At 42.9% G+C, this 24,242-nt stretch overlaps 2 protein-coding genes and 1 pseudogene across 3 annotated transcripts; 1 reads left to right on the top strand and 2 right to left on the bottom strand.

The window, feature by feature from the left end:
* Positions 1–2: 2 nt before the first annotated feature.
* LOC113034831 (cell division cycle 5-like protein) lies at positions 3–10,821 on the bottom strand. Its single transcript, XM_026189901.2, has 19 exons — positions 10,576–10,821; positions 10,000–10,103; positions 9,668–9,829; positions 9,404–9,531; positions 9,047–9,146; positions 8,783–8,909; positions 8,586–8,677; positions 8,212–8,356; positions 7,901–8,092; positions 6,792–6,940; positions 6,214–6,385; positions 5,777–5,941; positions 5,594–5,674; positions 5,174–5,425; positions 4,971–5,078; positions 1,130–1,219; positions 900–1,031; positions 686–766; positions 3–422 (listed from the first exon to the last, which is right to left on the bottom strand). Exons 1-19 carry the CDS (start codon positions 10,618–10,620, stop codon positions 309–311), a joined length of 2,439 nt encoding a protein of 812 aa, XP_026045686.1. The 5' UTR covers positions 10,621–10,821; the 3' UTR covers positions 3–308.
* A 4,419-nt stretch (positions 10,822–15,240) lies between these two features.
* On the top strand, positions 15,241–18,746 carry LOC113035501 (cell division cycle 5-like protein; annotated as a pseudogene). The gene is made up of 10 exons (XR_013901102.1): positions 15,241–15,442; positions 15,849–16,020; positions 16,293–16,448; positions 16,581–16,661; positions 16,821–17,073; positions 17,166–17,273; positions 17,911–17,978; positions 18,073–18,204; positions 18,338–18,419; positions 18,607–18,746. The product of XR_013901102.1 is annotated as a cell division cycle 5-like protein (transcript).
* A 1,926-nt stretch (positions 18,747–20,672) lies between these two features.
* On the bottom strand, positions 20,673–23,664 carry LOC113034907 (cell division cycle 5-like protein). Its single transcript, XM_026190063.2, has 9 exons — positions 23,425–23,664; positions 22,751–22,854; positions 22,417–22,578; positions 22,153–22,280; positions 21,802–21,901; positions 21,538–21,664; positions 21,341–21,432; positions 20,955–21,099; positions 20,673–20,819 (listed from the first exon to the last, which is right to left on the bottom strand). Exons 1-9 carry the CDS (start codon positions 23,467–23,469, stop codon positions 20,778–20,780), a joined length of 945 nt encoding a protein of 314 aa, XP_026045848.2. The 5' UTR covers positions 23,470–23,664; the 3' UTR covers positions 20,673–20,777.
* Positions 23,665–24,242: the final 578 nt, after the last annotated feature.

Raw genomic sequence — 24,242 nt, 5'->3', positions numbered from 1 at the left:
TGTCAGATTCATGGTTTATTGATTTTTACAGACCCAAGGTAGTTTTCTTAAAATACATTAAACTTTACTGTTTGCTGCACTTGATAAAAATCTACCCCAGTGATACTAAGTTATGTTGAAAAGAAACTTTATTGGTCACTAATACAGAAACACAAAGGACCACTGAGCATGCTGAAAACTCAGCCTGTGACATCTTAACAACATGAGCACATGGAGGGCTTATCTGGAGGATTTGCTGCGGGAAATTAAAAGGTTCAACACTCGCGGCAGCGGTCAGTTCGACGTCGATGTCTCTGTGATGAGTTTGCTCAGTATTTCTGAGCACTGTTGAGCAGCGACTCCCTCTCCATCAGCAGCTCTCCATATCTCTGCTGAAGTTCTTTCTCTCTCTCCATCTGCCTCTCCACGTCCTCCCGCAGAGCCTGAAACACAAGTTGAACACTTGTAAACACCAGCGAGATGTGTTAACTAGCTTTTTTTAATAACCTCAGTTACACCGCTGCTTTTAAACTGGATAATTTTAACCCCACTTTTTATTTGGGTGGGCGTGTAGTGCTGTAAGTGGTCTGTGATTGAATTTCTAACATTCAAAGTGTTAAAGTTACTAACTTTGTGTGACCAATGGAACAAAAGCAAGGAGACACCTTGCAATGTGATACACAGGTTTGTGTGTGTAATGTCTTACCTCTTGGCGCCTGGGAATGGCTGTGTCTTCTTGTTTCTTCAGTTGAGTGAAGGTCTGGAGCTCTGTGGCTGCCTGCTCCACCTGGTGGACACATTATGAATAACATGATTGTTATAGAAACTATGACACTGACTTGCACACTGTTTCAGGCGCCATAATAATTTACAGCCTGTGACAACACAACCTGTCAGTCCAATGAAAATGTGTTCAGTACCTGTTCCCAGAGTTCGCTGTGCTGCTTCAGGAGACCCAGCGCTCTGGACTGAAATCCTCCAAGCAGGATTTTCAGTTTCTTCTCCAGTTTAGCTGCTCTCCTGGCCTCTGCTGTCATGTGACCACGGTTCACCTATAGGGTCCACAAATACAGAGATGTCAGTGTTTAGACCAGAGCTCAAAAAGATGAAAGAGTCAAGTTTGAGAGCTTTTTTTTGTGTGCATTCTCACATCTAGCTTTTTCTCCAGGCTTTCAATACGGTCTTTCTTTGATGCCAGGTTTGCTCTGGTGTACCTGTTCTGAGTAGGCAGATACAGCACCTGTGCAGACGCAGATAATATGAACAGTTTCAACAACAGACAAAAATTTAATTGGTACCAATATCGTGAGATCACGAGTACAACAGTTTCCCCACATACCGTAAAGAAGTGTATGTAATGCATATTGTTAAAGGTGGCACACAGCAAGCCTACTCTGCTTTAGATGCATCCTCACTAGAGCAGGGCGATATGGCCAAAAATATTTATCACGATATATATTTGAAAATTTGCGATAACGATATAACCGACGATATAATTGATGCGAGACAAAATACAACTCCACAACATTACTAGCACAAAAAGACAACCTTCCATTTATTTTCACTTAAACAAGAAGCTGGTTTTTATGTACATTAAAGCTATATAAAAATTTAACAGTGCGAATACAAATTCCTTGCTGAAAGTTTAACCAAAAGGCATTTCCAGTAGAAATGGGCTGACATATCCTGAGCATAACCATGTATAATATCCACTGAAGTTAAAAAGAGGTGCTTTGCAACATTAAACTGCAGTGTGCAGTACGCATTTTTCGGACCATAAGGTGCACGGGATTATAAGGCACATTAAGCGAAACAAAGCAGTCAGATAAATCAAACTTTATTAAACTCATTCTTCTTGCTTCCTCCACTTCTGTACCATTGATTCATTAATGTTGAATTCTCTGGCAGCTGCTCTATTCCCATGTTGTTGCAGTATATTAATGACTAAACCTCGTATTGTGGATGGATTATCTCAGTTGTTCTCCTGACTGAAGTTTGGTCCGTTTACAGCATCCTGCCATGCGATTGCATTTGTTTCTAACCATGAAGAACCTTCACGTTAACTTTTATAAGTGGAAAAGTGTTAGTGTTCGTCCTCCAGCTTCAGTGTTTATGTTATGCTAACATAGCTGTGTCGCTAGCGATCACGTAGCACATCATTATATACCAGCTAGCCCAACTTCAGTAACCCTACAAACGTCACTGCTGTTTAGTTTCCTGTCTTCATTTATGTTGGAAGTGATAGCAGAGCTGTACGTTTGATTTTTTTTCAGAAATCTCTCAGTCAGAACATGCAATATCATGCTTAGGTAACTAGCGAAACTAGCGAGCTAACTTCCGCTAGCTTCCTGCTAACTTCTAACTCCGTTAAATGTAATTACTTTTGTTTTCATGGATGCCTGGAAGTTAAACTTTATAGTTACACCTGGTAAAGCAGCAATGCTGATCGTTTTATTAAAGATGAAAGAATTTAGACAGTTTTTAACTCTAAGTGATGCTGCAGTGTTGTTTGACCTGAAGTATACGGAGTTTAGGACCCAGATTACTCCCAGATTTAAGAGCATCTTAGTCCGACAAATACGACAATAACGGCCGCTTGCATGTTCTGCAAAAAATGTGCTTTGTTGTGTATCTGACGGACAAACACCAAACCAGTTCCACATCACGGAAGTTGCACCATTTTTACAAACCAATTCTGGTTCATCTGTTTCACTCAACAATCGGCCATGTGCGTATGAAAACAAAGGCACTGCGCATGCGCGTTTTACTCCCATTCTATCGCGATATTTCATTTTCCTATCGTTGCCTAACATTATACCGGTATTACCGTGAACGGTATAATATGGCCCAGCCCTAATCCTCACTGCTGTATATTCTTCCTTTGGTTTAGGTGAGGGTGTTACTTTAGTAGAGCTTGGACTGCTCAAGTATAGCATGAAAACAAATTGTTATTACCCCAATTTGCTGAAACGCATATTATTCCAGTGGGGAGGTGGGGGGGGGTGAAAAACAGAAGATACAGAATCACACAAGGCCCAGACTAGTGTTTTAGATCACAGTGAACTTGCACACCTCAGGAAACTCACTTCAAAACACTTAAGCTTCGGGGAGAATGATCGAGAGTCAACACCTCAGCTGTGTGCCATCAAAGGCAGACTGGGTGTGTAATAACTACCGTATTTTCACGACCATAAGGCGCACTGTGCTAAAAGGCGCAGTCTCAGTTATGTGTGCCCTTACTGTATTTAACACACACATAAGGCGCACTGGACCATAGGGCGCATACAAGTACCGTATGCGTATTTAAAAATAAAGCGGGAGCAAACCTGAGTTCGGTACCTTACTCACATTTTTATTACCAGTAATCGTCATCATCAACAACACACAAGCATACAAGTGTGCATATTTAACAATAAAGCAGGAGCAAAACAAAGTTTGGTACTCACATTTTTATCATCAATCAAACCCATCGAAGTCCTCATCCTCTGTGTCTGAATTGAACAGCTGCGCTAAATCTCCATCAAACATGCCAGGTTCACTTTCCTCACTGTCAGAGTCACTTTCCGTGCCGTGCGGCTCCTCGGAAATGATGCCGGCTTTTGCGAAAGCTCGAACAACAGTGCCAGCAGACATGTTAGCCCAAGCATCTACAATCCATTCGCAAATTGTGGCGTAACTCGCCCGGCGCTGCCTTCCACTCTTGGTGAAACTGTGGTCTCCATCGGTCATCCATCGCTCCCAGGCCGCTCGCAGCCTTACTTTGAACGGGCGGTTCACACCGATGTCCAGCGGTTGGAGTTCCTTTGTCAGGCCTCCCGGAATGACAGCAAGCTCACAGTTCATTTGTTTCATTAGTTTTTTCACATCGGCTGTGAGATGGGCACGCATAGAGTCACAGATTAAGAGCGATGGTGATGCGTGGAAAAAACCACCTGGTCTCCTTACATACACCTCCCTCAGCCACTCTTTCATCATTTCCTCATCCATCCAGCCCTTTTCATTTGCCTTAATGATGATTCCTGCTGGAAACTTCTCTTTAGGCAAAGTCTTTCTCTTAAAAATCACCATAGGCGGCAGCTTCTGTCCATTAGCATGGCAGTCAAGCACAACAGTAAAAGAAGACTTTTCGTGCCCCGTTGTGCGTATCGCTACCGTGCTGGTCCCCTTCTTCTCCACAGTGTGACTCACCGGGATGTCAAAAGTGAGCGGGACCTCGTCCATGTTTGTGATGTGGCTGGGCTGGATGTTTTTGTCGCCGATGTGTTTGCTGCAGTAGGAGCGGAAGATGGCCAGCTTTTCCTTATAATCCGCTGGAAGTTGCTGCGCTACCGTAGTCCTGGTCCGGATGGAAAAATGGCACTGTTTCATAAAAAGTGAAAGTGAAACTGCTTTTAGCCGAATGGTGACCGTCGAAACGCTTCTCCCGCTCGTTCTTTGCTCGATGATCCACCGCTCGAGTCTTTCCTCCAACTCGGGCCACCTCGCCTTATGTCCGCGGAAACTCAGCTGCGTTTTCTTGACCTGCCGGAGCTTGTTTTCTAGCTTCCTCCATTTGCGAACCATCGATTCGTTAATCTTAAATTCTCTCGCCGCTGCTCGATTTCCATGTTCCTCCGCGTAGCTGATGGCCTTCAGTTTAAACTGTGCTTCATAAGCGTGTCTCCTTGCCATTTTCAGGGTTGCGCCCACACTTCACCCTTTAGCGTTCTCATGGTGTTTTCTACTACGTCCTCCTTACAACACACAGGGCGCACTGCACTATAGGGCGCGCCGTACTTTTTGAAGAAAATCTAAGACTTTTAAGTGCGCCTTATGGTCGTGAAAATACGGTAGTTGGGTTAGACTGCACTACACTCCATCCATGTGTATTTCTACACACTAGAAGCTTCTAATTTAGAAATATGACAAATATACTGACCAAAAGGTGGTAACAAATCTCTACACCTGTTTATGCTTCTCTGACTTCTCATTTTTGGTCCATGGGTGCTCACCTGTCCGTAGCATTCCTCCCACACCTGGCTGTAAGCCTCCATGCTGAGGTCACCGTGGCCCATACCTCCCTTCACCACCTCCATTTCTGCTGCCAGGACTAACTTTGCCTGTTTGTTGACACACAGGTAAACAGAATTACTGAGTGTAAACAGTGTAAGGGACTTCTTTTTTTAAAGCAGAGACATCAGTGCTGCCGGGTTACCTGTTCCATCTCCTCTGTGCTAATTGGCTTGTAGGAGGTTTTTTCCAGGTAAGCAATATGTGACGCGTTGTTAGACGTAGACGTGGGGCCTCGGATTTTGCCACGCTGCAGCTGATTGGCAGCATTGGCTGAAGGGTGATGCAAGCAGTCAAAATGCAGCATGGTGATCATTTCCTGTTTGATGAGCTCTTCGGCCTGCTGGAGGTCAGAGAGTGGCTCCATGGAGGCGGGACGGAGAACAGACTCGTTTACCTGCAGACACGGAGGATCATAAGCACAACTGGATCCTTTTAATGCCAGCTAAAGTAGACGAAATTAGTTTTTTCTTTGCTCGCTTTGATTTCTGAAAGATTTGGTGATTACATTCAAATACACATTTTCCTGCATTTTATTTAAATTATTTTAATGTTGTAATTTTACCTCAGTAGGTCTGGGGAGACTCCTCTGAACAGGAGTGTGCCGCAATTTCAACTCCTTCTCTCTTTCAGCGTCTCGTTGAGCCTGGAAAATGGCATAATGTAAACCTGTTGGATATATCTTATTCAAACTACGTGTGTGTGTGTGTGTGTGTGTGTGTGTGTGTGTGTGTGTGTGTACACGCACCTGCTTGCGTGCTTCTACATCTGCAGAGTCTTCTATGAATCCCGTCTCAGCCTCGGTTTCTTCGAGTTCTTTCTCAGCGTTTTCAGGAAGAACGATCTCAAAGTCGTTCTTAGGAACAGGAAGGGACATCAGACCCTGTCGCAGGTGCTGCAAGCTTTCCCTTTGCTGTGAAGAGAAGAACAGCAGGTAATTCATTCTGTGGTGTGTTGTTTGTTTCTTAACACACAAACTTTGCATCTGCTGCCAAAACATAAAACTAATTGTTTAAAGTTGTGATTTTTTTCATTGTATTTAATTTTTATTCAAGACACAAAAACAGAAAACTTGGAACTTTTCTGCAACATTCAGGATTTGTGGCACGTTACACAGATTCTTAACCGATCATTACAAATCTGTTTGTTGTGCATTCACATATGTATTAGTGTTTTTTATTTTACCGTGTGTTTAGCATATGCAGGGTCAGCCAGTTGTTCCTCTGTGTTAATATTCAGTTTGTCTCTCAGTGGTGTACGGCCGGGAGTTAAACCTGGAGTCCCTCCCACACGTGGAGTCATCGCACCTCCGACTTGAGGTGTCATGCCATCTGACCCCTGACCTGGACCAGGAGTTCTGTTGTAGTTGAAATACACAAAATTATTGGAATTAGTAAACTGTATAGGAACAAGTATAGAAACAAGTCTAGGAAATCCTTTCTCTTTGGTGAAAATGGTTGAGTTGTGACATGGAATAGTGCACCACACATTCAACAAATGCAGCTCAACAAATCTGACACAGCATTTGAGGCTTGAGTACTAAATGGTAACACATGTCTCTTTAAGATTCTTTGTTCACACTGTTTACAAAATGTAAAAGGATAATAGCATCTGGTTTTTTGTTAGAGCCTTGACAAAGACCACTTTTGTGTTTATTACATCTTAACTTGATGCAGAGAGTAAATTTAAAAAAAGAATTCAGAACTCTATTTACGTGACAGAGAGTAAACCTTATGCTATGTGACGGATTAAAGGTTTCTTACCTGAATGGTGTACTGAGAACAGTGTTGGGCGTTTGTATCTGTTGGCGCTGAGGCGTCACTCCACTGAAATCGCTCTCATGCAGCGGGGTGTTGAGGCCTCCCTTCAGAGGGGTGTCGATGTTAGTCAGAGCCATCAGGTTCTGAGCTTCCTGAAAATACAGACACACACACACAGATGGTAAAAATTAATTTACAGATAAATACTAAAAACAAAAAGAAAGGAATTTAGTATAATTTCAATTTAATTTAATTTTACATTAGTATAGGAGAAACATGCTCTCTCTTTCTAGTCAGTACTTTTGCTGCAGCATTTGGGATTAACTGAAGGCTTTTCAGGGAGTTTTTAGGACATCCTGATAATAATGAATCACAGCAGTCCAGCCTGGAAGTAATAAATGCATTACCTAGTTATTCAGCGTCACTCTGAGACAGGATATTTCTAAATACATTAAGACATTAGGCAAGTGGACGAAAGGAGTCCTACATATTTGTGTTATATGTGCATTGAAGGACATTTCCTGGTCAAAAATGACTTCAAGGTTCCTCACAGTGTTGCTGGAGGACAAAGTTATGCCATCCAGAGTAAGAATCTAGTTACCCACCATATTTCTAGATTTTTAGAGCCAAGTACAATTACCTCTTTCATCTGAATTTAGAAGCAGGAAATTGGTATCAACTTTGTAAAGTTACATTTTTACTGACAACGATATTCCTTAATGTATACATAAATGCAAATACATAAATGATGCAAAAAGATTGGTGGCCAAGTGATCAACACATAATATGTACATGCATTTTTAAGCACTATCCTGTCTCTACTAACTTAAGTTTATTATTATCTGGATTGGCAATAACTGATCAAACAGCAGACTATAAGGTATTTTTCTGATGTAACTTGTATGACATTCAAATGTGCAGACAGGACTGTGATTTCACATTGGCCCTCTAATTTTGATTGACTTTATTCTTTATTCATGAGGGACAATTTAGCTTAGCATCGCTGTAATTACATGGATCAATTAATATAAAATATCACAGATATGCAGAAATCACACATGAGATTAAACAAAACATATGTGAGACATTTTGCTTTTGAGTGTCTTTATTACCTGCATGATTCTGTCCTGAGCAGCAGGGGTTCGTGGGGTCCGTAGCCCTGTTGCCATGGTATTGGTGACACTGTATTCTGAGAGGAGGGTGGAGGAGGCGGAGTTAGCGCTTTCACTCTCCTCGGCAGCTTGACGGGCGACCTCACTGGCGACACCCAATTTGACAACTTCCTCCAACTCAGCATCACTGATCTGTGAAGAAAGGCAAATTAAAAAACTGAATGTACTACCTGTTATCAATATAACAAGTACATTATATTGATATATAAAATCAAGAAGTAATAACAAAAGAAACAAAACAAAGTGGTTACCTGTGGTGCGGGTAACACTAGTTTGGAACGTTTTTTGGTAAACTCAGCTACTCCGCTGGTCTGCAGGATGGCAGATGGCAAGTCACTCTCCTTCTTCTTCTTTATCTTCTGTTTATCTTTCTTCCTCTCCCTCTCTTCAGTCTCACTATTAAAAAAAAAAAAAAAAAAAACACAATAGGGCTTATGAATGGATGAAGAAAAAAAAAAATGTCGAACACATTTTGATCCTTATTATTTATATTATATAACATTAGCGTGACAATCTCACGCCTTCGCTGGGAGAAGCCAAGAAAACCAAGGAAAATATTCAAGTGACATAAACAAGGAACTTGTTAGCATACAGAAAAGCACCAGAAGTTTAAAGTTATACTAACTTGCGTAATTCTCCATCCAAATGCTGCTGTCTGAGCCTCTTGAAATTAGGCTCCTGAGCATCATACTGCTCCATGCTGGTGTCATAGAAACCCTTAAAGTAAACAAAAGACAACAATTAGTACTGTAAGATTAAGTTAATCTCACTGCTGATGTTGTGGGTTATTTTTAAGGATACAACACATAAAGCTGTGGTTACCGGTGCAGGTTTCTTTTCAAAAGGGATTTCAGCATTATAGTCTACTCCTCTCTTCTTCTTTCTCTTCTTCTGAACATCGATTCCTGCTGCTCTCAGCTCTCTGCGTTTCTGCAGAGCAGCCAGCCGTCTACAGTATGACATCAGGAAAAAATAGTCAAATATGATCATTTTATTATTACATGTCAACTGCTCTGTAAGAGGTCCAGTTATGGACCTCTAAGACAGCTTGTCTTAGAGCAATTGTAAAAACATTATTAGCTGAACCTGGCTTCCTCCAGCTGTTTCTCTCTGGCCTTCCTCTTGGCTTTCTTGCCCTGAGTGTTGGCCAAACGAGCCCTGGCCTCTGAAAGCATCTCCAACTCATCTAGAGACCGATGAAGAGAGACAGACACACACACACAACACATTGGTTAGTTACCACATGTGACTGTGTTATGATTAAACTTATTTTTAAACTCTCACATGACTCGACTGAAAGTACAAAGTAGAAAGGAAATTTTTTAAATAATTAAATATAAAAATGTACAAGATAACTAGGAAGCAAATCCATTCTTAATATCAGGATACATTCTTTTGTTGGCTCAAATAAATCTGACAGCATCTGACAGTGTGTTTTTGTACCTTCATCCATATCCACAGGGTCAGGTCTGGCAGGTTTTGTTTCAGGATTGGGATCAATTTCTCCTGGTTTCAACTTTCTGGGGTCATCTCCCACTTCCTCCTCATTGTCTCTTTGAGCTGCTTTGTCCCTGAATAAAACACAAAATACATCTCAATTACAAATCGACAGTGATTAGCAACAATGAATGCTCCTGAACATACAAGGTGAAAAGCCACAGAATTACAAATCATAGTGAATAAATGTGTCCTTAGAGATAAACATACAGCAGGTATTCGTAGTGTTCCAGACACTGAGCAGCAGTCCTTCCTATGATAGGAGCAATGGTCCTCCACTGGGTGGGCATCAGCTTGGCCAAGTGAAGCAGCTTCTCCTCCTCTTCTCTGGACCATTCTGTTTTCTTGATACTGGGGTCCAACCACTCGTACCTACAGACAGAAACAAAGCCAGAGGAGAAGGTCTTTATTTCACTCTTCATAAAGAGAGATTTGAAAGCTAAAAAAAAAATCACAGACAGAACAAACAACCATCAATGTATATAGACGTTTAATTAATCTCATGTTTTTGACACATCACACATCTCTGACTCAAAACTCACCATCGGGCTTTACACTGTTTGGCAGACTTTCGGTGCAGCAGGGAGGCGATACGGGACCACTGGTTTTTCCCATATTTCATTACAGCTGCCTTGAGGATCTCATCCTGAATAAAAAAAAATTTTAAAAAGGAACAGACGTCCATAAATTAAATGGATGTACTGAATGACAAATGATTTATAAAGACTAAACATGTCAAAATCTTTTATCCTCAATCCGCAGAGGGCTGATTAATTTTCATCCCAGTGCTGAACTACAATTATATTATCCCCTATCTTTTGCTCACTTATAAACTTTTATGAAGTCTTGTGGTTTATTATTTTGGCCATCTAGACTGCCAAATATTCGCTAACTGTAAACATATATGTTTAAGTGCAAATTAAAAAGCTGCGTTCATGCAACTCAACACAAGCACGAAATAAAGTATTAAACACAGCTGGTGATAATTTAAATGAACTTAAAATGTCACACGGGATAAATTTGTTAAGTGAGTAGCTAGCTTTATGCTAACTCGAGACCACAGGTTTGCTTTCGGAGGTTAGCATCATGCTAACCAAGCTAGCCATGTAAACACGTACCTCAGTGTTGCGCCAGACGCCTCCTTTAATCATAATTCGCGGCATCTTGGCGGCTTCGTTGTATCTCCTCCTTCAGTGAAATGCTATAAGTGATTCTTATCCAGTTGTGGTGTTTTGTAGCTTAAGATTCAAACAAAACAAAAATCCAACTACAGAACAAGCGCTGCGAGGGAAAAGGCGACATGCACCATACCGGAAACTCAGAACGGGTCCACCAACTGAATTGTGGGTAATGTCGTCGACGAGTAATGACGAAAATCGATGACAGTTTCCTTTACCCCTCCTACCCCGTCCCCCTCTTTCGGAACTTGATTAAACAGACAAAGTCTATGAAAAGCACACACCATAGCATTAATACATGTTAAAAAATAACATGAGACACATCTGAACATTTAAACATAAATAACTTGTCGGAAAAAATAATTCATTTTAAAAAACACCGTTGGAAAACACATCCTCTGTGTATACACATTTTCATATAATGAGAGCATATCTATTATTCCATATTGGTGTTACATGTAGCGTGAAAATATGTTTCTCAACCAGTTTCGAATAGATAGGAACCATTGATATGTAAGTTCCTGAATTAAATCAGAATAAAAAGTCTATTCCTCCTAAATTTTGAAATAAAAAAACAAATAAAGTTTGTTAAACCAAAAATAATGATCTACTATTAAGGAAGGGTTTTAACCATTTTAACTTTAAAACACCAACACCAGATGGCATCTGTCATTATGTCATTCAAGGTTATCAGGCAATCAAAAGAAATGTGCAGGATGGTCAGCAGAGTACAGCTGAGACACAAGGTCTGATGCAGTGTCCTGCTGACTAGGTGAGTGGATGAATAAATACAGAGCTGCTTGCTGTCTGGAACTCAAAGTCCCACAGGACTTTACCTCTGTTGTTGTCAGTCACCTGTGGTGGTGTCTCCCATAGTCACAAAGGCACAGATGTTCCTCACCACTTGGTTGTGCCTCTCAGTGCATGCGGTCTCAGTTTGCATCTTACAGTCTGGCAACATGTGTTTGATAGTCTGCAGGGCACACTTTGCACAGTCTGCAACTTGTGTCCTGTCATGCTTCTTTGGAAGCAGTACTTATGGCCTCTTCTTACCCTCAAACACACAATAATAACATGGACTGAACCACCACTCACAACCACTAGCACTTTATATAGCCTCTGTAGAAACTATCTACACCCTCACTTATCTTAACTGCACTACTGTATAGCTCTGTGTAAATAATCATTCTGTACATTCGATAATTTTTAATCCTACAACTGTTTACAACTTGCATAGTTCCCATTTCTGTATAACTGTATATCTCAGATTTCTGTAAAGTTATTTATAACATATTCTGTATAGTTTTTCATATTTATATCCTGTTCATAGCCTGTACATAGCTTGTACTCACTAGAGCCTGTACATACTTATAGTTATAGAATATTCACAACATACTTCATACCGTGTATATTATAACATACCATAATAGACCCATTTCTGTAATATACTTACATATCTATACTATTGCTAATATATATTGTAATATATCTATATCACTGAAGCACTTCTGGATGGATGCAAACTGCATTTCGTTGCCCTGTACCTGTGCATGTGCAATGACAATAAAGTTGAATTCTATTCTATTCTATTCTATTCTTCTGCTGCCATGATCAGAATTTCTGTGCTGTCCTTTAAGCAGGCCTTTTCAAGCCACTTCTTGGCTTCAGGCATTTCCTCTATCAGTCAACAGCACATCACATGTAAAAGCTTGGTCTTCTATGGCAGTTCCTTTTCCTGTTCTGTATATATACATGAAACAAATATTCTCTGAACACAAAAGCTAAATATGAACCTCCTCACCATTCCTTGCTGAGCTGTGTTGAGTGTTGCAGAATTCATCTTGGTGTATCCACCTGCCTTTGGGAGAAACCTGATTGACTCACTCTCACCTATGACTAAAATCCATTTCAGATCCTAGCTTCCAAAATCTGTAACTGCAGCAATAACTACCACAGAGACACCAGTTCTATTTAGGAATGCGTCTACGTTATGTTATTAAAGTGAATGTAGTGTATTTATTTTCCTTTATCCATCCATCCATCTTCATCCGCTTTGTCCGGGGCCGGGTCGCGGGGACAGCAGCCTAAGCAAAGAGGCCCAGACCTCCCTCTCCCCAGCCACCTCCTCCAGCTTATCCGGGGGAACACCAAGGCGTTCCCAGGCCAGCCGAGAGATATAATCTCTCCAGCGTGTCCTGGGTCTGCCCCGGGGCCTCATTCCGGTGGGACATGCCTGGAACACCTCACCCAGGAGGCGCCCAGGGGGCATCCTTGTCAGATGCCCGAACCACCTCAGCTGGCTCCTTTCGATGTGGAGCAGCAGCTGCTCTACTCTGAGCCCCTCCCGGATGGCCGAACTTCTCACCCTATCTCTAAGGGAGAGGCCAGCCACCCTTCGGAGGAAGCTCATTTCTGCTGCTTGTATCCGCAATCTCGTTCTTTCGGTCACTACCCACAGCTCGTGGCCATAGGTGAGGGTAGGGACGTAGATCGACCGGTAAATTGAGAGCTTCGCTTTTACACTCAGCTCCCTCTTCACCACGACGGACCGGTGCAGCGTCCGCATTACTGCAGCTGCAGCCCCAATCCGTCTGTCGATCTCCGGCTCCCTTCTCCCATCACTCGCGAACAAGACCCCGAGATACTTGAACTCCTCCACTTGGGGCAGGAACTCATCCCCGACCCGGAGTTGGCACTCCACCCTTTTCCGGCTGAGAACCATGGCCTCAGATTTGGAGGTGCTGAACCGTTCCAGTGCGAGCTGGAGGCCCTCACCCGATGAAGCCAACAGAACCACATCATCAGCAAAAATCAGAGATGAGATTCTGAGGCCACCAAAGCGAAAGCCCTCCGCCACTTGGCTGCGCCTAGAAATCCTGTCCATAAAAATTATGAACAGAACCGGAGACAAAGGGCAGCCCTGGCGGAGCCCATCACCCACCGGGAACGAGTCCGACTTATTGCTGGCAATGCGAACCAAGCTCTTGCAACGGTTGTATAGGGATCGAATGGCCCGTAGCAATGGGCCAGACACCCCATATTCCCGCAACACCTCCCACAGGACACCCCGAGGGACACGGTCGAATGCCTTCTCCAAGTCCACAAAACACATGTAGACTGGTTGGGGAAACTCCCATGCACCCTCAAGTATCCTGGAGAGGATAAAGAGCTGGTCCAGTGTTCCGCGACCAGGACGAAAACCGCATTGTTCCTCCTGTATCCGAGGTTCGACTAACGGACGAACTCTCCTTTCCAGCACCCTGGCATAGACTTTCCCAGGGAGGCTGAGGAGTGTGATCCCCCTGTAGTTGGAACACACCCTCCGGTCCCCTTTCTTAAAGATGGGGACCACCACCCCGGTCTGCCAGTCCACAGGTACTGCCCCTGATCTCCACGCAACATTGCAGAGGCGTGTCAACCAGGACAGCCCTACAACGTCCAGAGCCTTCAGGAACTCGGGGCGGACCTCATCAACACCAGGGGCTCTGCCACCAAGGAGTTGTTTAACTGCCTCAGTGACCTCGCCCCCGGCTCTCAACCTCACGCACTAACTCAGGCTCCTTCCCCACTGTGTGTCACAGGGATCCCAGGGGCTATGTTGTCTGGGGGCTTTTGCCTCCCTGGTAGGGTCTCCCATGGCAAATTGGCCCTGGGTGAGGGACCAGACAAAGAGCGATTCATAAGACCCTTATGAAAAGGACACCGAGGGAACAGTTTACCCTGCCCGGGATAGGGTTACCGGGGCCCCGCCCTGGAGCCAGGCCCGGGGAGGGTGCCCGAGGGCGAGCGTCTGGTGGCCGGGCCTTAGTCCATGGGGCCCGGCCGGGCACAGCCCGAAGAGGAGACATGGGCCCATCCTCCCGCAGGCCCACCACCCGCAGGAGGCGCCATAGGGGTCGGGTGCACCCGACACGGGTGGCGGCCAGGAGCGGAGGCCCTGGCGGACTGACCCCCGGCTGCCAAGACTGGCAATAGGGACATGGAATATTTTCCTTTATTTATATTTATTTTCATGAGGTATTCTTCTTTCTCAGTGTTCTCATCTTCTGGCCTGTGGTCTGTTTCCATATTCTAAATAAACACCCAGATACTTGGAGCGCTGATGTTTTTATTCAACTCGGTCTCTGAAGTACATATTTACCAATTTCACACAAATGATACGAGGCTACATTTACACAGCAAAATCTCCAGTGTTAATTTAACACTGGAGAGTGTCTATATGGGTCCACACCTCTGAGTGTTAAATACAACACTGTTGAGTGTTAAATTAACACTTTTGACAGTGTTATATGTTTAAAAGTAACCTAGTCAGTTTTGAAGATTAACAATGGCTAACATTGAGCAGTGCTGATTTTCTAACACTGGAAAATAACTCAAAATGTTAGAAATATTTCAGTGTTAGAAAATCAGCACTGCTCAGTGTTGTTTTTTTGTTTTTTTTGTTTTATGCTCTCTGTCTTTCGCTCTCTCTCCTCTATCTGCGGTGAGCTCATCACAGGCTCCTGCCTCTGGCCCACGCACCTGTCTCCAATCACAACACCTGCTGCTCATCTCCTGCAATCCTGAGCACTATTTAAGATGGCGGTTCGGTGCTACTTTTTGTTTTTTAGTATTTATCTATAAATTAATTTTTACCATCTGTGTGTCTGTATTTTCAGGAAGCTCAGAACCTGATGGCTCTGACTAACATCGACACCCCTCTGAAGGGAGGCCTCAACACCCCGCTGCATGAGAGCGATTTCAGTGGAGTGACGCCTCAGCGCCAACAGATACAAACGCCCAACACTGTTCTCAGTACACCATTCAGGTAAGAAACCTTTAATCCGTCACATAGCATAAGGTTTACTCTCTGTCACGTAAATAGAGTTCTGAATTCTTTTTTTAAATTTACTCTCTGCATCAAGTTAAGATGTAATAAACACAAAAGTGGTCTTTGTCAAGGCTCTAACAAAAAACCAGATGCTATTATCCTTTTACATTTTGTAAACAGTGTGAACAAAGAATCTTAAAGAGACATGTGTTACCATTTAGTACTCAAGCCTCAAATGCTGTGTCAGATTTGTTGAGCTGCATTTGTTGAATGTGTGGTGCACTATTCCATGTCACAACTCAACCATTTTCACCAAAGAGAAAGGATTTCCTAGACTTGTTTCTATACTTGTTCCTATACAGTTTACTAATTCCAATAATTTTGTGTATTTCAACTACAACAGAACTCCTGGTCCAGGTCAGGGGTCAGATGGCATGACACCTCAAGTCGGAGGTGCGATGACTCCACGTGTGGGAGGGACTCCAGGTTTAACTCCCGGCCGTACACCACTGAGAGACAAACTGAATATTAACACAGAGGAACAACTGGCTGACCCTGCATATGCTAAACACACGGTAAAATAAAAAACACTAATACATATGTGAATGCACAACAAACAGATTTGTAATGATCGGTTAAGAATCTGTGTAACGTGCCACAAATCCTGAATGTTGCAGAAAAGTTCCAAGTTTTCTGTTTTTGTGTCTTGAATAAAAATTAAATACAATGAAAAAAATCACAACTTTAAACAATTAGTTTTATGTTTTGGCAGCAGATGCACAGTTTGTGTGTTAAGAAACAAACAACACACCACAGAATGAATTACCTGCTGTTCTTCTCTTCACAGCAAAGGGAAAGCTTGCAGCACCTGCGACAAGGTCTGATGTCACTTCCTGTTCCTAAGAACGACTTTGAGATCGTTCTTCCTGAAAACGCTGAGGAAGAAACCGAGGCTGAGACGGGATTCATAGAAGACTCTGCAGATGTAGAAGCACGCAAGCAGGTGCGTGTACGCGCGCACACACACACACACACACACACACACACACACACACACACACACACACACACACACACACACACACACAGTTTGAATAAGATATATCCAACAGGTTTACATTATGCCATTTTCCAGGCTCAACGAGACGCTGAAAGAGAGAAGGAGTTGAAATTGCGGCACACTCCTGTTCAGAGGAGTCTCCCCAGACCTACTGAGGTAAAATTACAACATTAAAATAATTTAAATAAAATGCAGGAAAATGTGTATTTGAATGTAATCACCAAATCTTTCAGAAATCAAAGAAAAAACTAATTTCGTCTACTTTAGCTGGCATTAAATGGATCCAGTTGTGCTTATGATCCTCCGTGTCTGCAGGTAAACGAGTCTGTTCTCCGTCCCGCCTCCATGGAGCCACTCTCTGACCTCCAGCAGGCCGAAGAGCTCATCAAACAGGAAATGATCACCATGCTGCATTTTGACTGCTTGCATCACCCTTCAGCCAATGCTGCCAATCAGCTGCAGCGCGGCAAAATCCGAAGCCCCACGTCTACGTCTAACAACGCGTCACATATTGCTTACCTGGAAAAAAACCTCCTACAAGCCAATTAGCACAGAGGAGATGGAACAGGTAACCCGGCAGCACTGATGTCTCTGCTTTAAAAAAAGTCCCTTACACTGTTTACACTCAGTAATTCTGTTTACCTGTGTGTCAACAAACAGGCAAAGTTAGTCCTGGCAGCAGAAATGGAGGTGGTGAAGGGAGGTATGGGCCACGGTGACCTCAGCATGGAGGCTTACAGCCAGGTGTGGGAGGAATGCTACGGACAGGTGAGCACCCATGGACCAAAAATGAGAAGTCAGAGAAGCATAAACAGGTGTAGAGATTTGTTACCACCTTTTGGTCAGTATATTTGTCATATTTCTAAATTAGAAGCTTCTAGTGTGTAGAAATACACATGGATGGAGTGTAGTGCAGTGCAGTCTAACCCAACTAGTTATTACACACCCAGTCTGCCTTTGATGGCACACAGCTGAGGTGTTGACTCTCGATCATTCTCCCCGAAGCTTAAGTGTTTTGAAGTGAGTTTCCTGAGGTGTGTAAGTTCACTGTGATCTAAAACACTAGTCTGGGCCTTGTGTGATTCTGTATCTTCTGTTTTTCACCGCCCACCTCCCCACTGGAATAATATGCGTTTCAGCAAATTGGGGTAATAACAATTTTTTTTTCATGCTATACTTGAGCAGTCTAAGCTCTACTAAAGTAACACCCTCACCTAAACCAAAGGACGAATATACAGCAGTGAGGATGCATCTAAAGCAGAGTAGGCTTGCTGTGTGCCACCTTTAACAATATGCATTACATACACTTCTTTATGGCATGTGGGGAAAACTGTACTTGTGATCTCACAATATTGGTACCAATTAAATTTTTGTCTGAAACTGTTCATATTATCTGCCTACTCAGAACAGGTACACCAGAGCAAACCTGGCATCAAAGAAAGACTGTATTGAAAGCCTGGAGAAAAGCTAGATGTGAGAATGCACACAAAAGCTCTCAAACTTGACTCTTTCATCTTTTTGAGCTCTGGTCTAAACACTGACATCTCTGTATTTGTGGACCCTATAGGTGAACCGTGGTCACATGACAGCAGAGGCCAGGAGAGCAGCTAAACTGGAGAAGAAACTGAAAATCCTGCTTGGAGGATTTCAGTCCAGAGCGCTGGGTCTCCTGAAGCAGCACAGCGAACTCTGGGAACAGGTACTGAACACATTTTCATTGGACTGACAGGCTGTGTTGTCACAGGCTGTAAATTATTATGGCGCCTGAAACAGTGTGCAAGTCAGTGTCATAGTTTCTATAACAATCATGTTATTCATAATGTGTCCACCAGGTGGAGCAGGCAGCCACAGAGCTCCAGACCTTCACTCAACTGAAGAAACACTCAACTGCTTTTGTTCCATTGGTCACACAAAGTTAGTAACTTTAACACTTTGAATGTTAGAAATTAAATCACAGACCACTTGCAGCACTACACGCCCACCCAAATAAAAGGTGGGGTTAAAATTATCCAGTTTAAAAGCAGCGGTGTAACTGAGGTTATTAAAAAAAGCTAGTTAACACATCTCACTGGTGTTTACAAGTGTTCAACTTGTGTTTCAGGCTCTGCGGGAGGACGTGGAGAGGCAGATGGAGAGAGAGAAAGAACTTCAGCAGAGATATTGAGAGCTGCTGATGGAGAGGGAGTCGCTGCTCAACAGTGCTCAGAAATACTGAGCAAACTCATCACAGAGACATCGACGTCGAACTGACCGCTGCCAAGAGTGTTGAACCTTTTAATTTCCCGCAGCAAATCCTACAAATAAGCCCTCCATGTGCTCATGTTGTTAAGATGTCACAGGCTGAGTTTTCAGCATGCTCAGTGGTCCTTTGTGTTTCTGTTTTAGTGACCAATAAAGTTTCTTTTCAACATAACTTAGTATCACTGGGTATTTGCCTGGGTAAATTTTTATTTTTTGTCCCGTTTGGATCTATAGCCATCAGAATTGTTGTCTTAAGGCCAAGAAAGATGCCAAGTGGATCATCATGGCCTTGCCATATTGGTCCATTTGATCTTTATTATAATTATGTATTTTATCTTCGGGACAGACATGACTGGGGATAGGACAGGGAGAAAGAACCAGTGGGGAGAAGGGGAAAGAAAAACAAAACTTCTGGATCACCTGTATGGAGGAAAAAAAAAAACAGAAGAGAAAGCAAAAAAAGAGCATAATAAAAACAGCACCATCACAATAAACTAGATAACAGTAGATACCAATTATTAAATGATATTGTGCAGCACGCAAGATAGACAGCGCACAATGTGTTTTGAGGCAGCAGCCAAGAAAGGTGTAGTCTGTGCATACCTGTGTGGATCAGCATGCTTGTATTCCAAAGGTTTCTCCATGTAACAATCTGCTAGGGAGTGTGTGGAGCCATAGCCCCGTCCCCCAGGGCATGAAGCAGGTATGGAGGAGGTCCAGGCCCCAGATATCCAGAGACCCCAGGAGACAAGGACCTGAGGACCACCAAAAGGGGGGGGAACTGTGCCACCCTCCTGGGAAGAGCTGAGTAGAGCCCCAAACGGGAGGTTACCCAGCAGCTACGGAGCAGAGGCCAGAGGGGGTTGCAGTGGCGTGCCCGCAGGCTCTGCCGGCAGCCAGCTGTGCCAGAGAGGACAGAGCTTCAGGCCCAGAGGCCTGAGGGCACTCCATCCCCTGGAAGGGGCCAGGCCCCGCCCATCGGCCACCAGGAGTGAGCTGGTACATACATGAGCGCCCAGCCCCAGTCGACAAGGACCACCAACACACCAACATCTGAGGGCATCAGCCACAGGCAGGGAGTGTGGTGGGGGGAGATAGGCCTCCGTACTTTGGAGGACCTGAGATGTACCCAGAGAGATTGAGTCTAAGACTCAACCTGACATATAGACACAGACGAACAAGCGCCTGCGGACACAAACGTGCATTCCCACCCCATATACACAACCAAATACTCGGCACTCACCCAACGTGTAGACAGACACAAATAGAGACTGCACAGACAGTCACACTCCCCAAACATACTCTATATCCCAGGCCTAGGTACCCCCGCCCCGAGACGGACAAGCCGCACCTAAACCCAGGAGATGTAACCCTTCTCTCTGGGGTGGAGGCAAGCGGACCACCTCCTTATCTGCAGTAGCAGGGAGGCCCCGCATCCCAGACTCCAATCTGACGGCCAGCACCTCGTCCCAGCCCCAGCGGCTAACAGAACCGGGGTGAGTGAAGACCCCAAACCTCCCTACGCCCGGGCAGATGTAGTGTTGCTGTGTGCTGTTCTTAAGTGCATTTAAAACACAGGAGGGCATGTTCGTGCTTCCTGCCAGAGAGCAGCACGGCTCCTCCCGAAAACCCTTAGTGTCTAAATGCATTTAAAATTGAGGGTAGGGCACCAACGCCAGAGGTGGGTTGGAATACACCGACCATCCTCTGGATGCTGTAAAATGTGCCCACCCCCAAGGCCCTATATATGTGTGTGTGTTATGTGAGAGTGTGAGTAATGTGGACGTCTAGGTTGCAGAATAAAATTGAGGCACAGGCTGCCTGGGGTAAATTTTTATCAAGTGCAGCAAACAGTAGAGTTTAATGTATTATAAGAAAACTACCTTGGGTCTGTAAAAATCAATAAACCATGAATCTGACACTGGCTTACTGAAAAGTTTTTATTACAATAGAAATTGAAAAAAAAAAAGAAAAAGAAAAAAAAAAAGGTATAGAATAAAATCCAAGAATATGCGTAAAATAATTAACACCTCAGCAGGTGAGGAAGGTCATCCCACTCCTGGAATAGGCACTCTGCCAGAGAGAGAAGATGGACGGCATGTTGTTCAGTAGGAAAAAACACATTTAAATTCCTGTCCAGAGTGTATTTCTGACACAAGGTACAGAGATTTGAGAGAGAGAGAGAGATATGTGGTAACAAGTGGTTACCTGTGGTGCGAGTAACACTAGTTTGGAACGTTTTTTGGTAAACTCAGCCACTCTGCTGGTCTGCAGGATGGCAGACGGCAAGTCACTCTCCTTCTTCTTCTTTATCTTCTGTTTATCTTTCTTCCTCTCCCTCTCTTCAGTCTCACTATAAAAAAAAAAAAAAAAAAAAAAACAAAAAAAAAAACACAATAGGGCTTATGAATGGATGAAGACAAAAAAAAATGTCGAACACATTTTGATCCTTATTATTTATATTATATAACATTAGCGTGACAATCTCACGCCTTCGCTGGGAGAAGCCAAGAACCAAGGAAAATATTCAAGTGACATAAACAAGGAACTTGTTAGCATACAGAAAAGCACCAGAAGTTTAAAGTTATACTAACTTGCGTAATTCTCCATCCAAATGCTGCTGTCTGAGCCTCTTGAAATTAGGCTCCTGAGCATCATACTGCTCCATGCTGGTGTCATAGAAACCCTTAAAGTAAACAAAAGACAACAATTAGTACTGTAAGATTAAGTTAATCTCACTGCTGATGTTGTGGGTTATTTTTAAGGATACAACACATAAAGCTGTGGTTACCGGTGCAGGTTTCTTTTCAAAAGGGATTTCAGCATTATAGTCTACTCCTCTCTTCTTCTTTCTCTTCTTCTGAACATCGATTCCTGCTGCTCTCAGCTCTCTGCGTTTCTGCAGAGCAGCCAGCCGTCTACAGTATGACATCAGGAAAAAATAGTCAAATATGATCATTTTATTATTACATGTCAACTGCTCTGTAAGAGGTCCAGTTATGGACCTCTAAGACAGCTTGTCTTAGAGCAATTGTAAAAACATTATTAGCTGAACCTGGCTTCCTCCAGCTGTTTCTCTCTGGCCTTCCTCTTGGCTTTCTTGCCCTGAGTGTTGGCCAAACGAGCCCTGGCCTCTGAAAGCATCTCCAACTCATCTAGAGACCGATGAAGAGAGACAGACACACAACACATTGGTTAGTTACCACATGTGACTGTGTTATGATTAAACTTATTTTTAAACTCTCACATGACTCAACTGAAAGTACAAAGTAGAAAGGAAATTTTTTAAATAATTAAATATAAAAATGTACAAGATAACTAGGAAGCAAATCCATACTTAACATCAGGATACATTCTTTTGTTGGCTCAAATAAATCTGACAGCATCTGACAGTGTGTTTTTGTACCTTCATCCATATCCACAGGGTCAGGTCTGGCAGGTTTTGTTTCAGGATTGGGATCAATTTCTCCTGGTTTCAACTTTCTGGGGTCATCTCCCACTTCCTCCTCATTGTCTCTTTGAGCTGCTTTGTCCCTGAATAAAACACAAAATACATCTCAATTACAAATCGACAGTGATTAGCAACAATGAATGCTCCTGAACATACAAGGTGAAAAGCCACAGAATTACAAATCATAGTGAATAAATGTGTCCTTAGAGATAAACATACAGCAGGTATTCGTAGTGTTCCAGACACTGAGCAGCAGTCCTTCCTATGATAGGAGCAATGGTCCTCCACTGGGTGGGCATCAGCTTGGCCAAGTGAAGCAGCTTCTCCTCCTCTTCTCTGGACCATTCTGTTTTCTTGATACTGGGGTCCAACCACTCGTACCTACAGACAGAAACAAAGCCAGAGGAGAAGGTCTTTATTTCACTCTTCATAAAGAGAGATTTGAAAGCTAAAAAAAGAAAATCACAGACAGAACAAACAACCATCAATGTATATAGACGTTTAATTAATCTCATGTTTTTGACACATCACACATCTCTGACTAAAAACTCACCATCGGGCTTTACACTGTTTGGCAGACTTTCGGTGCAGCAGGGAGGCGATACGGGACCACTGGTTTTTCCCATATTTCATTACAGCTGCCTTGAGGATCTCATCCTGAATAAAAATTTTTTAAAAAGGAACAGACGTCCATAAATTAAATGGATGTACTGAATGACAAATGATTTATAAAGACTAAACATGTCAAAATCTTTTATCCTCAATCCGCAGCGGGCTGATTAATTTTCATCCCAGTGCTGAACTACAATTATATTATCCCCTATCTTTTGCTCACTTATAAACTTTTATGAAGTCTTGTGGTTTATTATTTTGGCCATCTAGACTGCCAAATATTCGCTAACTGTAAACATATATGTTTAAGTGCAAATTAAAAAGCTGCGTTCATGCAACTCAACACAAGCACGAAATAAAGTATTAAACACAGCTGGTGATAATTTAAATGAACTTAAAATGTCACACGGGATAAATTTGTTAAGTTTTTTTTTTTTTCTCCAAAATCTTTATTTAAACATCAGTACAATACAAAATGGAATTAAGCAGTATTACAATAATGGTGATGTAGATAAATTTGTTAAGTGAGTAGCTAGCTTTATGCTAACTCGAGACCACAGGTTTGCTTTCGGAGGTTAGCATCATGCTAACCAAGCTAGCCATGTAAACACGTACCTCAGTGTTGCGCCAGACGCCTCCTTTAATAATAATTCGCGGCATCTTGGCGGCTTCGTTGTATCTCCTCCTTCAGTGAAATGCTATAAGTGATTCTTATCCAGTTGTGGTGTTTTGTAGCTTAAGATTCAAACAAAACAAAAATCCAACTACAGAACAAGCGCTGCGAGGGAAAAGGCGACATGCACCATACCGGAAACTCAGAACGGGTCCACCAACTGAATTGTGGGTAATGTCGTCGACGAGTAATGACGAAAATCGATGACAGTTTCCTTTACCCCTCCTACCCCGTCCCCCTCTTTCGGAACTTGATTAAACAGACAAAGTCTATGAAAAGCACACACCATAGCATTAATACATGTTAAAAAATAACATGAGATACATCTGAACATTTAAACATAAATAACTTGTCGGAAAAAATAATTCATTTTAAAAAACACCGTTGGAAAACACATCCTCTGTGTATACACATTTTCATTTAACGAGAGCATATCTATTATTCCATATTGGCGTTACATGTAGTGTGAAAATATGTTTCTCAACCAGTTTCGAATAGATAGGAACCATCCATCCATCCATCCATCCATTTGCTTCCGCTTATCCTTTTCAGGGTCGCGGGGGGCGCTGGAGCCCATCCCAGCTGTCATAGGGCGAGAGGCGGGGTACACCCTGGACAGGTCGCTAGTCTGTCGCAGGGCTAGATAGGAACCATTGATATGTAAGTTCCTGAATTAAATCAGAATAAAAAGTCTATTCCTCCTAAATTTTGAAATAAAAAAACAAATAAAGTTTGTTAAACCAAAAATAATGATCTACTA

This window comes from Astatotilapia calliptera, chromosome 13 (assembly GCF_964374335.1).
Source record: "Astatotilapia calliptera chromosome 13, fAstCal68.1, whole genome shotgun sequence".
Taxonomy (NCBI): Eukaryota; Metazoa; Chordata; class Actinopteri; order Cichliformes; family Cichlidae; genus Astatotilapia; species Astatotilapia calliptera.
This window is presented reverse-complemented; position numbering and strand designations above follow the sequence as displayed.